Source organism: Nyctereutes procyonoides, unplaced genomic scaffold, assembly GCF_905146905.1.
Source record: "Nyctereutes procyonoides isolate TBG_1078 unplaced genomic scaffold, NYPRO_anot_genome, whole genome shotgun sequence".
NCBI lineage: Eukaryota > Metazoa > Chordata > Mammalia > Carnivora > Canidae > Nyctereutes > Nyctereutes procyonoides.
Window position 1 is genome coordinate 72,546,485 of NW_026575146.1, and position 13,018 is coordinate 72,559,502.

General features: G+C 48.5%; 1 protein-coding gene across 6 annotated transcripts in view; it reads right to left on the minus strand.

The window, feature by feature from the left end:
- MYH14 (myosin heavy chain 14) overlaps positions 1-13,018 on the minus strand; it is a 99,880-nt gene that overhangs the window by 43,719 nt on the left and 43,143 nt on the right. For 5 of the 6 annotated variants that reach the window (XM_055310857.1, XM_055310858.1, XM_055310861.1 and 2 more), the window contains 7 exons: positions 12,390-12,485; positions 10,044-10,162; positions 8,647-8,799; positions 8,356-8,529; positions 7,859-8,032; positions 5,627-5,741; positions 1,979-2,166 (listed from right to left, as the gene is read on the minus strand). In XM_055310857.1, coding sequence (XP_055166832.1) covers positions 1,979-2,166; positions 5,627-5,741; positions 7,859-8,032; positions 8,356-8,529; positions 8,647-8,799; positions 10,044-10,162; positions 12,390-12,485 — 1,019 coding nt within the window. Of the gene's footprint in view, positions 1-1,978; positions 2,167-3,713; positions 3,813-5,626; positions 5,742-7,858; positions 8,033-8,355; positions 8,530-8,646; positions 8,800-10,043; positions 10,163-12,389; positions 12,486-13,018 lie in introns of all 6 variants that reach the window. The other variant, XM_055310862.1, reaches the window with a different exon arrangement.

Genomic DNA, 13,018 nt, shown 5'->3' on the forward strand with positions numbered 1-13,018 from the left:
ATTTGTTGATAAAATACTGGACAAGCTTGAGTGGGGGAGACGCCCAGGAGGGCCAGGAGATGGATTACATTAAAGGGGACTGAGAAAACACAAAAATGTGTAGTATTTATTTTAAGTTATTTTCACTTTTTAAAAAATATTTTATTTATTTATTCATGAGAGATACACAGAGAGAGAGGAGGCAGAGGGAGAAGTAGGCTCCTCTCAGGGAGCGATATGGGACTTGATCCCAGGACCCTGGGATCACTCCCTGAGCCAAAGGCAGGCGCTCAGCTGCTGAGCCACCCAGGTGTCCCAAATGTGTAGTATTTTGTAGGATCCAGGTTTCTCACTGTCACACACATGCAAAAAGAGTTACGAATTTGCAGGAGGAGAAAGTTACGATGAACTCTGTGACGCTGAGACAGAATTTGGCGCATTGGTGTGAACTCATAGTTTTCAATATGCAAGGATACTTAGAGAAATAAATAGAGATCTAAACGTGTGTATACAGGGGTACCTGGCTGGCTCAGTCGGAGGAGCACGTGACTCTTGATCTTGGGATCGTGAGTTCCAGCCCCACGTTGAGCATAGAGATGACTTAAGAAAAAAACGTGTGTGTATACATACTTGAAGACATGTGTATGCACGTGTGCATGCATGTATATACACTTGTCAGATTTTAGACTCTAAGCACCATTCACTAAAAAGAACCAGGGCTCCTTGGAAAAATGAGTGAATCTTGTTATTTCATCAAATATAAGCCCCCATCAGTTGCAAAACATGCTGTTACTTTATATACCATAAGAAAGAAAAGTTCCAGGCAGCCCGGGTGGCTCAGTGGTTTAGTGCCACCTTCAGTCCAGAGCGTGATCCTGGGGCCCCAGGATCGAGTCCCACATCGGGCTCACTGCATGGAGCCTGCTTATCCCTCTGCCTCTCTCTCTCTCTCTCTCTCTCTCTCAGTCTCTCATGAATAAATAAATAAAATCTTTTTTTTTTTTTTTTATTTACGATAGTCACACACAGAGAGAGAGAGAGAGAGAGAGGCAGAGACACAGGCAGAGGGAGAAGCAGGCTCCATGCACCGGGAGCCCGACGCGGGATTCGATCCCGGGTCTCCAGGATCGCGCCCTGGGCCAAAGGCAGGCACCAAACTGCTGCGCCACCCAGGGATCCCAAATAAATAAAATCTTAAAAAAAAAAAAAAAAAGAAAGAAAAGTTCCTATCAATTAACCTCTGACAGGCCATTGATTGTAAGCCATGCTCCCAACTTCAGAGATACTAAAGTGGGAGAAATAAATGTGTCTTAAATTTGATAAAATATGGTATTTGCAGACATCTCTTTCACTCATACAGATCCACCCCCCCCCCCAGTAACCACAGTTCCTGTTTCCTGGGGACAGGATACACCTCAGGCACCTTATTTTGCATTCTCATTTTCCACCCTTGTTGACCCTTCTCTACAGGGCCCACTCTGATTTTCCTGAAAAGGAAACCTTCTGGTGGCCTGGAAAGCCAGGCAAGGTCTCTCCATCCCTACTTGACACCTCTAGCCCCAACAGCCTTCATTCCATCCTCTGTACCTTTCATACCATTATCCTTCAGAGCTCAATCACCACCTCCTCCAGGGAGGCTTCCCTGACTTCACAGACCAAACTAAACCTTAGGTAATACTTACCACCCCAACAAAATCAACTGGACATTCATTGTAGGTGGTCAGTTGAATGTCTGTGTTCCCCATTTGACTATGAGACTAGGAGTTGGCTGTGCTTTTCTCTCCAAAGTATCCCCAATACCTGGCCCTTAGTAGGTGCTCAATAAAATTTAAGTCCCGTGAATGAATGAATTTTCCTAACAGAGCACTGAGCCTGGGTGGGAAAGCAACTTGCTCAAGATCAACCAGCCAGTCAGAGGCGAGCCTGTCTCCAGCCAAGTTTAGTGGCCAGGGTTTTCCCCACTGCCAGAGATGCCTCCCTCCCCAGGCTGGACACTTACCCTCTTCTCATGGTTGGGGACGATACAGCGAACGAAGCTGGGGTTGGTGTTGCTGAGTGTGGCCATGAGGCGGCTCAGTGACTCCTTGTAGAGCTGTCCTACTGTTCGGAACATGCCCCGGCGGGGGCGGCCACCCGGAGGGCCATCTCCAAGGCTGCTCACCTGCTCCAGCCCCACGATCCCCTCCACTACAGCCAGAGGAAACAGAGGTAGAGAAAGAAGAGGGTCAGGGGTCAGATGTAAGTAGACTAGGTTGGTCAAAGTTCAAGGGTCTTATCATTTATAGGACCTGGCACTTTGAATATGAAACACCGATTAAGGTAGGTGTCGTCAGCCCCATTGGACTGATGTGTAAACTTAGAAAGGAGGCTCAGAAAGGTGAAAGACTGTGCCTGTGGCCACACGGCTTAGAAACTACACATCTAAGATTTGAACCCGGGGAGTGTGAGTCCTCTGGAACCCTGCCTGGCCTGTGACTGCTTGTCTTCTCAAGGACATGATCTCCACGTTCCTTATGGACAAATGCTGATGACGACAGCATATGCTTACCTAGGACTTCCTCTCTGCCGGGCACCGTTCAAAGCACTTTACATACATCTGCTCACTTACAAGCCTAGAAGAATCATTCCCACTTTACAGGCACAGATTGGGCAGCAGGGATAATGAACACAACACGGTTGCATTTTTAGGAACTTAAAACAGTGTCCCAGTAAAAATGTAATAAAGCCTGGCTTTTGTGTGCAGTATTGCTTTACTATTTTTTAAATATTTTATTTGTTCACAAGAGACACACACAAAGAGAGAGAGACAGAGACATAGGCAGAGGGAGAAGCAGGTTCCCTGTGGGGAGCCCGATGCGGGACTTGATCCCAAGACCCCAGGAGCACGCCCTGAGTCAAAGGCAGATGCTCAACCACTGAGCCCCTATGTGCAGTATTTAAAAGACAGAGACTGCATCCACTAAGAACCATTTTTCCAGCAAGGTCTGATATTGTCATTTGATGATGTCATTCCAGCAAGTGAGAAATACCCACTCCTTCACCTCAATTCTGTTTTAAACCTGCCAGCTTTCTCAGGAACGTGCAGCAGGGGCTGACTCTTATGTCCTGGGATAGCAAGGGTCATTGGAGCCAACAGATAATCCTCACTTAGGGCAGGGCCTGGTATGCAGTAAGGACTCGCACTTGGCCTCTTCCTTCCCACATTCAATGCTCCCTCTTACCACCATGCTCCCAGCTATTATCAAAACGATAATTAAGTTCTTACAGCACAGATAAGAGCAGAGGCTCTGGGACCTGGTGTCCTGGGTTCAAATCCCAGCTCTGTCCCTAACTAGCTGTGTGACCTCAGGCAGGCCCTGTAACCTCTCTGTGCTTCAATCTCCTTGTCTGTATAATGGGGGTAGTAGCACTAACACCTGACTCACTGGGTTGTTCAAAGGATTCCAAATATTAGTAATCATAAATGGGCTTTTGCACAGTGTGCGGCACATAGTAAGTGCTCAGTAAACGCCAGCTGGTATTGCCACAGTTGCTTGTCCTTTCACATGCAGTTTAGTTAGAAGGCGTGTGCTGCTACCAAGAGTCTGGAAACTGCTGAAGGAGGCAACAGGGAAGGAGAAGCGGGGCAACAGTCCTCCATATGGAGGAGAGGGGACAGGTGTTCGGTATCTGGTCCAACAGGCCCACCCTCCTCATCCAGCAAATCTCACCCGTCGGTGCACAGCAACACCCACCCCCTGTTGGAGAAATGGCAGAGCCGTGCCTCCCTGAAGATCCTGGGGGTGATGGTGGGAGGGAGCCAAGGAAAGAGAACTGCTGGAAGCCCCCGTGTTCTGGGGGGTGAGGACAGATGAGGGGAGAGGCAGAGATGGGGGCGGGAGATGCAAAGGGAGCAGCAGGAGAAGGGGGGAAGCATGAAGGGAGAGATGGTGGCAGAAAAAAAAAAGAGGAGAGTGTTATTAGTCAATAGCACAAGGCAGAGCAGGAGGGAAAACTTCATTGTTGGCCATGAACTTCTAAAGCCAGGGAGACTATCCCGTTCACCTTTGTGTCTACCTACAAAAGGCGTAAAAGTTGATGGAAAGCATAAGTGTCCTTTGTGAAAATTTAATGCCGGGGTGGTGGAGATCTCTCTCCCTAGAGATTGAATCTGTTTTACTAGGTATCCCTTTTTGCCCTGGCTGCCAGGAAGCTCCAGGATTAACACGATACTCCTACCTAGTTTGTTGCATTTGCCTCTTGAGAAGAAGCTTGTCTCATCTGCCTTTCCCCTTGGATTACCTAGATGCTGGGCACCCAACTCTGGGCTCGGGATTCTCATAGAGATTAATACGTAAAAGACACCCCCGTTCCTGTCCTACCCTCAAGGACTTGCAGCTCCTTGAATCTGGGCTGCTGTAACTTGCTTTGTTCAGGAGAATCGTGCAGGATATAACACTGTGCCAGGTTCGAGTCCAGGACTTGAGAGGCCTCCCAGCTTCCACTTGTCTCTTGCAACCCCTAGGCAGCCAGGCACATATGAGATGGGGCATGTGAAGGATCCCAGTAAGGGTAGGGGGCATGATGTGTCCATGAAGGGGACAGATTTTGAAGAACTATGTGTGTGTTGCTGGGGGTGGGGGGGATTTTTGGGCTGAGGAGAGGATTCTCATAGCAGAATCTAGTTCTGTTACTGAACGTCAAACACTGCTTGTCAATCCCTCAGGTGTAAATCATGTAAGACACAAACTCAAATCTGTCTAAAATCAGCTCACTAGTATCAAGGCACTTCACACCCTTCTGTGAGTTCATTTGGGAACCACGCATCTTGTTTATTTTGTTCTCCTGTCTAATTGCATGGGCCACACTTACAACTACACTTTTCACTTCAATAAAAGGCTAAGGCAAACTGACAGAGTCTGGAAGTCTTGAATCAGGACAAACCAAGATGCTAGTTCTTCTGGTTGTTAAAACAGTTTCTCCTCTAAGGATGGGGATTAACAGACAAGGCTTGGAAAGCTACAAGGTCTCACTCCAGAGACATTTGGCTTTTCTGCCTATGCCTCCCAGAAATACCATTCCAAAAAAACTGATGGCCATGGGGCAGGAAAGCTCTCCCAGATTACATCTCCGTCTGTTGTTCTTTTCTTCTTCCCTGGCTCCCTGATGAGAACTTTATGAGAACAAAGAAAGCAAAGCTGCAACACTGACTAATCTGTAAAAACACCAGACTGCTGAGTTCTCTTGTGATTAATTCTTTTTCATTCAAATCTCTTGATTTCTTCTTTCTAAGGGACCATATTGACATCTATAATGAATAACTTTTTCTCTTTCTTTATAATATTCATATAGTTATTTCTTTTTCCAGTCTGATTGCAGAGGCTAGTATTGCCAAAACCCTGTTTCCCAGCAGTGGTGATCATGGGAACCCTCTCGTTTCTGATTAAGAAGTATGTTTTATCATGAGTATGATGCTGGCTTAAGATAGTAACCAACCAATCACTGATTAGAAGCACTATCAGGAGACCATCTGGCCTGCCTACATCAGTTCTGCATCTGCGCAGACAACTTATATTCAGAACTTAGCCTCTAGAACAAAGGTGTTCACACTGTGGGCTGGGAAAGGGGATGCACAGAGCTCCAGGGACAGGGGGAAGCTGGACCTCACCATCTTTCCAGATCTCTGCCGTCAGCTTGTCTGTGCTCATGTGAAGCAGGGCTGCGACGTTGTCATTCAGAGGGTCCATGTTTTTCATCAGCCACTCATTGGCCTTGTAGTCGACCTGGGTGAAGTTGGGCAGAGGAAGGTGGTGAGCTTGCAGCTTCACCAGGTCTCCCAATTTCCCAAGGAACCTCCCAGAAGCTCCCAGCCAGCCAGCTCCAGGGCTCACCACAGATGAGCATCGGTGCCACCTTGCGTCTATACCCAGAACTGCACCTCCACCAACATGGTCCCCTCCCCTCCCCCCTTTTTTTCCTTTTAAGATTTTATATATTTGAGGGATGCCTGGGTGGCCCAGCAGTTGACCATTTGCCTTTGGCTCAGGTCATGATCTCGTGGTCCTGGGATTGAGTCCAGCATCAGGCTCCCCACAGGGAGCCTGCTTCTCTCTCTGCCCATGTCTCTGTCTCTCTTCCTGTGTCTCTCATGAATAAATAAATAAATATATATTTTTTTAAAGATTTTATTTATTTGAGAGCAAGAGTGAGTAAGAGAGAGACAAAGAGCACAGAGGGGGAGAGACAAGCAGACTCCCCACTGAGCAGAGAGCCCAAAATGGGGCTCGATCCCAGGACCCTGAGATGAAGGCAGATGCTCCACCAACTAAGACACCCAGGCACCTGGCCCCTCTCCCTTTAGTTTCCTTCTCTGTCCACTGCCCACGTCCAGGACCTCGTCCACCACTTCTTCCTTATCCATTCTATTCCAGCCACACTGGCCTCCTCACTGTTCCTCAAATATGCAAGCTCATTTCTACCTCACAGTTTTACCTCACATGGCTGGCTCCTTCTGAGTATTCAGGGCTTTGCTCTGAGTCTCCCAGAGTCACAGTCTTGATGGGCACAATCCCCCACACACGTGCCCCCCTCACCGGACAATGGCTCCCTGAGGCCAGGGCTCGAGTCTGACTCATAGCACCGGGCTGGGCCCACGGTGAGTGTTAGATGATGTGTGGAAGAGGAAGGGAGTGCTAGACACAGAGCACTCGGGTTTCCTGCCTCCCAGCCTCTGTATGCTGTTCCTTCTGCCAGGACAGCCCTTCGCATCCTTCACCCATCCTTCACTGGATGTTACTCATCACTTAGGCCAGGCATCAGCAAACGATGGCCCACGAGCCAAATCCTGCCTGCCACTATTTTGTAAATAAAGTTTTGTTGGAATACAGCCTTCATTTACATATCCACTTTTTATTTATTTATTTTAATTTTTTTTATTTATTTATGATAGTCAGAGAGAGAGAGAGAGAGGCAGAGACATAGGCAGAGGGAGAAGCAGGCTCCATGCACCGGGAGCCCGACGTGGGATTCGATCCCGGGTCTCCAGGATCGCGCCCTGGGCCAAAGGCAGGCGCTAAACCGCTGCGCCACCCAGGGATCCCCATATCCACTTTTTAAAAAAGATTTTATTTATTTATGAGAGAGAGCACTCATGGGGGGAGGGGCAGAGGGAGAAGTAGAAGTAGACTCTCCTCTGAGCAGGGAGCCCAACATGGGACTCAATCCCAGGACCCTGAGACCTGTGCCGAAGGCAGACACTTAGCTGACTGAGCCACCCAGGCACCCTAATGTATCCATTTATGTATTCCCTGGGGTGTCTCTCATGCTACAGTGGCAGAAGTGAGAAGCTGTGGCAGACACTGGCCCATAAAGCTGAAACTGTTTACAGAAAATGTGTGCAACCCTTGATGTAAGTTCCAGGTCAAGCATTACTCTCCTCTGTGAAATCTCCCCTGGCCTTGCTCCTCCGGGCTTTGATGCTGCCCTTAGCTGCCCTTCCAGCCTTATATCCCAATGGCCTGTGTTTGTCCCTCTCTCAGATCAAGAACTTTGTGAGGACGAAAACCACGTTCAGCACAAGGCCCCAGCTGTGCTCAGCCCTGTGCTGAGCACACAAAAGGCACATCTTTGCTGAATGAGTGAATGTAATGCACATAATTCTTCTCCCAGTGAACTCCTATCCACCCCTCCAAGCCTACTGTAAATATCCCTTCTGTAAGGAAGCTTCTGCTGACTTCATCAGACAGAGTCCTCACTCCTCCTTGGGCTTTCCCGGCCCCTGCCAGTGTCTCGTCCCAGTGGACATCAGGTGGCCCCTGTGTCCCCTCTCCACTCTCCCCTCAACTGTAGCCAAAGGGTCTCCACCCCTGCCTTCATGTCCCATGGCCAGCCAGCCCCCTACCTTGCCCGCATAGTGCAGGACGCTGAAGTCAGCCTGGTCCCGCAGGTTCCTTGGCCGCTGAAACTTGGGATGGCTTCCTTGCTCCTGGGCCACCTTCTCTACAAAGGACTTGTCTGTGGCCTTTGGGAACCAGCACTCCTCGTCCAGCAGGGCCAGGAGCCCAGGGGGGTTAGCCTAACCATCAACAGGAGGGGAAGAGCACATCAGATCCCCACATACTGGACACTTAGGTTGCTGCTCACTTGTAGCTCTTGTAAGAGACACACGGACATAACAACCAAACATGAGAACAGTAGTCACATTTATGGCTGTTGATTAGAGCTTTGGTTCAAGCCAACCCCTGTGGCAGGCACATTCCTCGGGCCTAACCATGTAGCAGCCACGCATCTGTGAAGCAGACGCTGTCATGAACTGATGTGGAGGCCAGAGGCCCAGCTAGGCAGGAGCCTGACGGAGGTCTCAAGGCCGGTGGAGGCGGGAGGGACCCTCAGGCTCACCGGCCGCTCAATGAGATCAATGCAGGGCTGCAGGTCGAGGCCGAAGTCGAGGAAGGTCCAGGGGATTCCCTCGCGCTGGTACTCCTCCTGCTCCAGGATGAACATGGTGTGGTTGAAGAGCTGCTGCAGCTTCTCGTTGGTGTAGTTGATGCAGAGCTGCTCGAAAGAGTTGAGCTGCAGGGGATGAGGGAACAGGTGAGAGAGGGGACAGAGATGGAGTGGGGTGGGGGATAGAGACCAGAGGGAAGGAGACAGGGCCCTCCCAGCCCCAGCCTGGCACCAAGTACAGACCTGGAAGATCTCAAAGCCAGCGATGTCCAGGATCCCCAGGAAAGAGGCGCCCTGGCGGGGACTGCGGTCCAGGGCCCGGTTGAGGCGCAGGACCAGCCAGCGGAAGAGGCGCTCATAGGTGGCCTTGGCCAGGGCCTCCAGCGCAAAGTCAGCCTGTGGCACGGGGCACATGGTGAGGACACGTGGTGAGGGCCCGGCCCTGCCCCCACATCCCCAGCCTGACCTACCCCCACCCCCACCCCTGCAAGGAGACACCGGTGTGTGTGTGTGTGGGGGGAGGCATCACAGTTCATCAAGAATGATGATATTAATGATGATGCCAACCAGTACAGAGCCCTACCATGTGCCAGGCAGCGTGTGAATCGCTTGGGGGCACATTAGTTCGTTAATCATCCCCCATCCCTTGGACCAATTTCAACAGCCTAACAGTTAAGAAAGTGAACTGTGGAGCCTGACAACATGGATTTGAATCCTGGCTCTGCCCCTTAGAAGCTCTGTGGCCTCAGGCATGTGAATAAACATGTTCCTTCATTTGTAAAAGGGATCCTAACAACAGTACCTCCACTGTGAGTGGAACCTGGCTCTCATGTCCCCCCACTGTGTCTTCTTTATCCTAGTACTTTGTTGGATTGCCCAGCCTGGGGCCAGACAGAGGCCTCTGCCCGAAAGCTGGCTTCAGAAAACCTCTAGCATGGGTTCACTTCTCCCCACTCCCACCATCATCATCACATGCCTGACTACGACAGCAGCCTCCTTATGTCTCCCTACCCACCACCCCGCCCAGCCCTGCACCCCCTGGATCCAGTTCTCCATGCAATAGACAAGGGAATCTTTATAAAAGGCAAACTGAATCAAGTTGCTCCCTGGCTTAAACCCTCACTGGTCTCCTGCTGCACTCTGAATAAAACTCACCTCCTTACTGTAGCCCCTAAGGCCCTGCGTGATCTGTCCCTTCTGACTTCTCTGCATCCTTCTGCATCCTCCCCTCTACTCTCTAGCCTCACTGCCTCTTTGATAGTCTCCATTTGCCAAACCTGTTCTGGCCCCAGGGCCCTCACTCATACTCTTCCCTCTGCTTTGAACTATCTATGTCTAACTCAAATATCACCTCCTCATAGAGGACTTTCCTGACCACACGAACCCTCTTCTTCCTAGAAGGCCTCACTGTTTATGTATCTTCCTTTATGATCTGTTTCCTGTTTTGGCCTGAGCTCCATGAAGATATGGTCTCTGTTTCCATTATGACTTTTATTCCTAGCATCAGAACCAGACCTGGTAATGGAGCGAACAATCAGCAACGGTTTGTTGAGTGAGAGAAAAACCATCATACACTGCTTACAGGCTCAGATCCTGGCGCCTGGCTCTCCCTGCACCCTGCCTGCCCCCGTCCCACCTACCTGTTCCTTGGTCTGTGCTTTCTGCACGTAGTCTCGGCCAACTTTGATGCGGGGGGTGAGCAGGGCTCGGGAGAAGTCCGTCACCCCTACTCCCAGGAGGCGGCAGAGCTTCTGTGCAGCTGAGGGTTAAGAGTCTGATCAGCTCTGGGAAGCAGCAGGGGGCACTGAGCACAGGGGAGGGGGGCGCCCCCACTGCTGGTGGAACAGACGAGGGGCCCCACCTCTCCCACCAGATGCATTACAGGTCCTATAAGTGTGTACATCCTCTGGCTCCACACTTCTCTCTCTGGGATTCCAAGATGGGATAAATAATCCCAGAGGTGATCATACACTGGACCAGGACGATGTTCATCACAGCCTTGTGTATGATGGAGGAAAATGAAACAACCTGAATGCCCAGCAACTAGGGATTGGTTATAGAGTCAGGGATCCTCCATTTGAATAAGTGTTCCACAGTCACTGAAAGTTATTAACACTCATTAAATGGTACATTTAGGATGTATGCATTTCATGACTGGTATGTTTCACTTGCATACACAAGCCAAAGCATGTACATGTGAACTCATTAAATGGTACATTTAGGATGTATGCATTTCATGACTGGTATGTTTCACATGCATACACAAGCCAAAGCATGTACATGTGAACGACTCGTGTATACGCTTTGAAATGCATGGAAATGTGCAACTTTGAAATGCACGAGACAAGAGGGTGGACAAAGAGTGCATGGAAAGATATGCAATAAAGCAAAGATAAAAAAAAAAAAGCAAAGATAGTAAAATGTCAGGGGCAGAATCTAGGTGATGGCTGCTGGATGTTTACAATAAAATTCTTTCAACTTTTCTGTGTGTTTACGAATTTCCTAATAAAATATTGGGGGAAAAGCTATTAGAGTAAGAGACCAAACCCCAAACAAATATGTTAAAACGACTTGTTCTTCCTTATTTTTTGGTAGGGGGAAAAAGGCATTTTAAAAAATGGTGATTATGAAATGTTTTCCTGCTTGTCACTCTCGTAATGGGAAGACGGAAACTATAAATGCTCAGCTCCAGCAGAAAATTGAAAGGAAGAGAAAACATTTAGAAGAAGAAACACCAAAATAAATAAACAGAGATTATTTCTGAGAGGTGAGGTGATGAGCATTTACATTTCTCCTCTTTTTTTTTTCCTTTGGGTGCAATTGCAGTTTCCAATTCTTCTATGGTGATTCTGCATTATATGGAAAGTATTTGAGAACTACAAGTGGCCTTGAAAAATAGCAGGAATGTACAGTGGGGCACTATGCTGCCAGTCACAGGATGGTTTTCTGTAGGATTCGAAAGCCAGAGGATTTGTGTCCTCTGGCAGCTGGTGAAGCCCATGGACTGCGTCTCCAATTACTGTTTGCAAATGCAAAGAATGAAACATACAGGACTTCCCAGGAGATTAATTCTGCTGACATAGGGTTCTACCCACAGAGACTAGAGGAAGAAACCCCAGTAGCGCTGGAGTTAATAACTTTGAAAAGTTACCCTCAGTGCACTAAGGGAAAAAAGCAAATTTTAAAACAGTCTACAAGGTCTGATGCCAACTTCATAGATTAGATGAATAAATGAGTGTGCACAGCACACCTGCTGGGAGTGTGAACAGAACTCCCCAAGCGCCACAGATGATACTCTGATCAACAGCATGGTGAGAGGGGCCCCTTTTCTCATATTTTCTGTGGTTATATAGCTTTTGAAAATGAGCCCAAAGAGTTTTATAATCAGGACAAAAGCCCTTGCTGTCTTGAGGGGGAAGGGGTGTGAAAGCATGATCCCACTTCTGTGACATTTCCACATTGATATGGGCAGAGAATAAAGCCCAGAGAGAACTACCCTTAAAATGTTACAGTAATTACCTCTCAGGAGTATAACTGTGGGTCATTTTCTTGCTTTTATACTTCTTTGTATTGCCAGATATTTCCCCCACTCAGTTTGCATTATTTTATGATAATAAAGCAGAGCTATTTCCAGTTTGAGAATAAAAGGAATAGCAACTATAATTCTGCTTTCAAAAAAAAAAAAACAAAAAAAGTATATATATGCAGAATAGAGAGGCCAAGGGAGATAAGCCCAATGCTAATGGTGATTTTCTCAGAGGGGCCAAGATAACCAGGGATCTCTGGCATGCTGGTATTGTTCAAACCAGTGGCAGAGATGACACCTTTTAGAATCAGGAAAAGAGTGGGAAGTGACACTTTGGTAAAGGATTAGCACAGCTTGGAGACATGCCCAGCTGGGGAGCAGGGAGTGCTGAGAGGGATGCTCTGCCAGGGGAACGGGGAACACAGGGTCAGGCAGGTGGGCTGTGGGCCAGATGGAATACCTGTGTTGTCAGGCATGGAGGCTTGATCCTTATTCCGTTCTCTCTTCAGGACGATGTTGCCAAACTGGAGAACGGCAGAGACCATCCGCAGCATGGCTAAGGGGCAGAGAGAGCAATGGCATGGGGCTCCGGACCCTGATGCGTGGTCCTAAATAGCCCTTTAGAAATCTAGCTTAAAAACCCTACATCAGGGGCACCTGGGTGGCTCAGTCGGTTAAGCATCCAAATCTTGGTTTTGGCTCAGGTCATGATCTCAGGGTCATAGGATCGAGCCCTGCACTGGGCTCCACCCTCAGTGTGGAGTCCGCTTGAGAGTCTCCTCTTTCTCTGCCCCTCCCCCCACTTGCATGTGTTTTCTCTCTCTCTCAAACAAATAAAACCTCTAAGAAAACCCCCCAACTCTATGTCAAATTACACCACTGCACCTCTGCTTAAAATCCATCTGTGACACTGGGCAGGTCTTAAAACATAAAAATAGATGGATAAATTCTGTATTTTGTATTCAAGGTTTGTTTTAGCACCATTTGGTGTCTGCTCGTGTCCGTTTTATAAAGCAATGCACATAAGATTTAAAGGGACGTGTGGAGATGAATGAAGAAAGTCTTTGGCAATATGAAAAGATTCTTTTT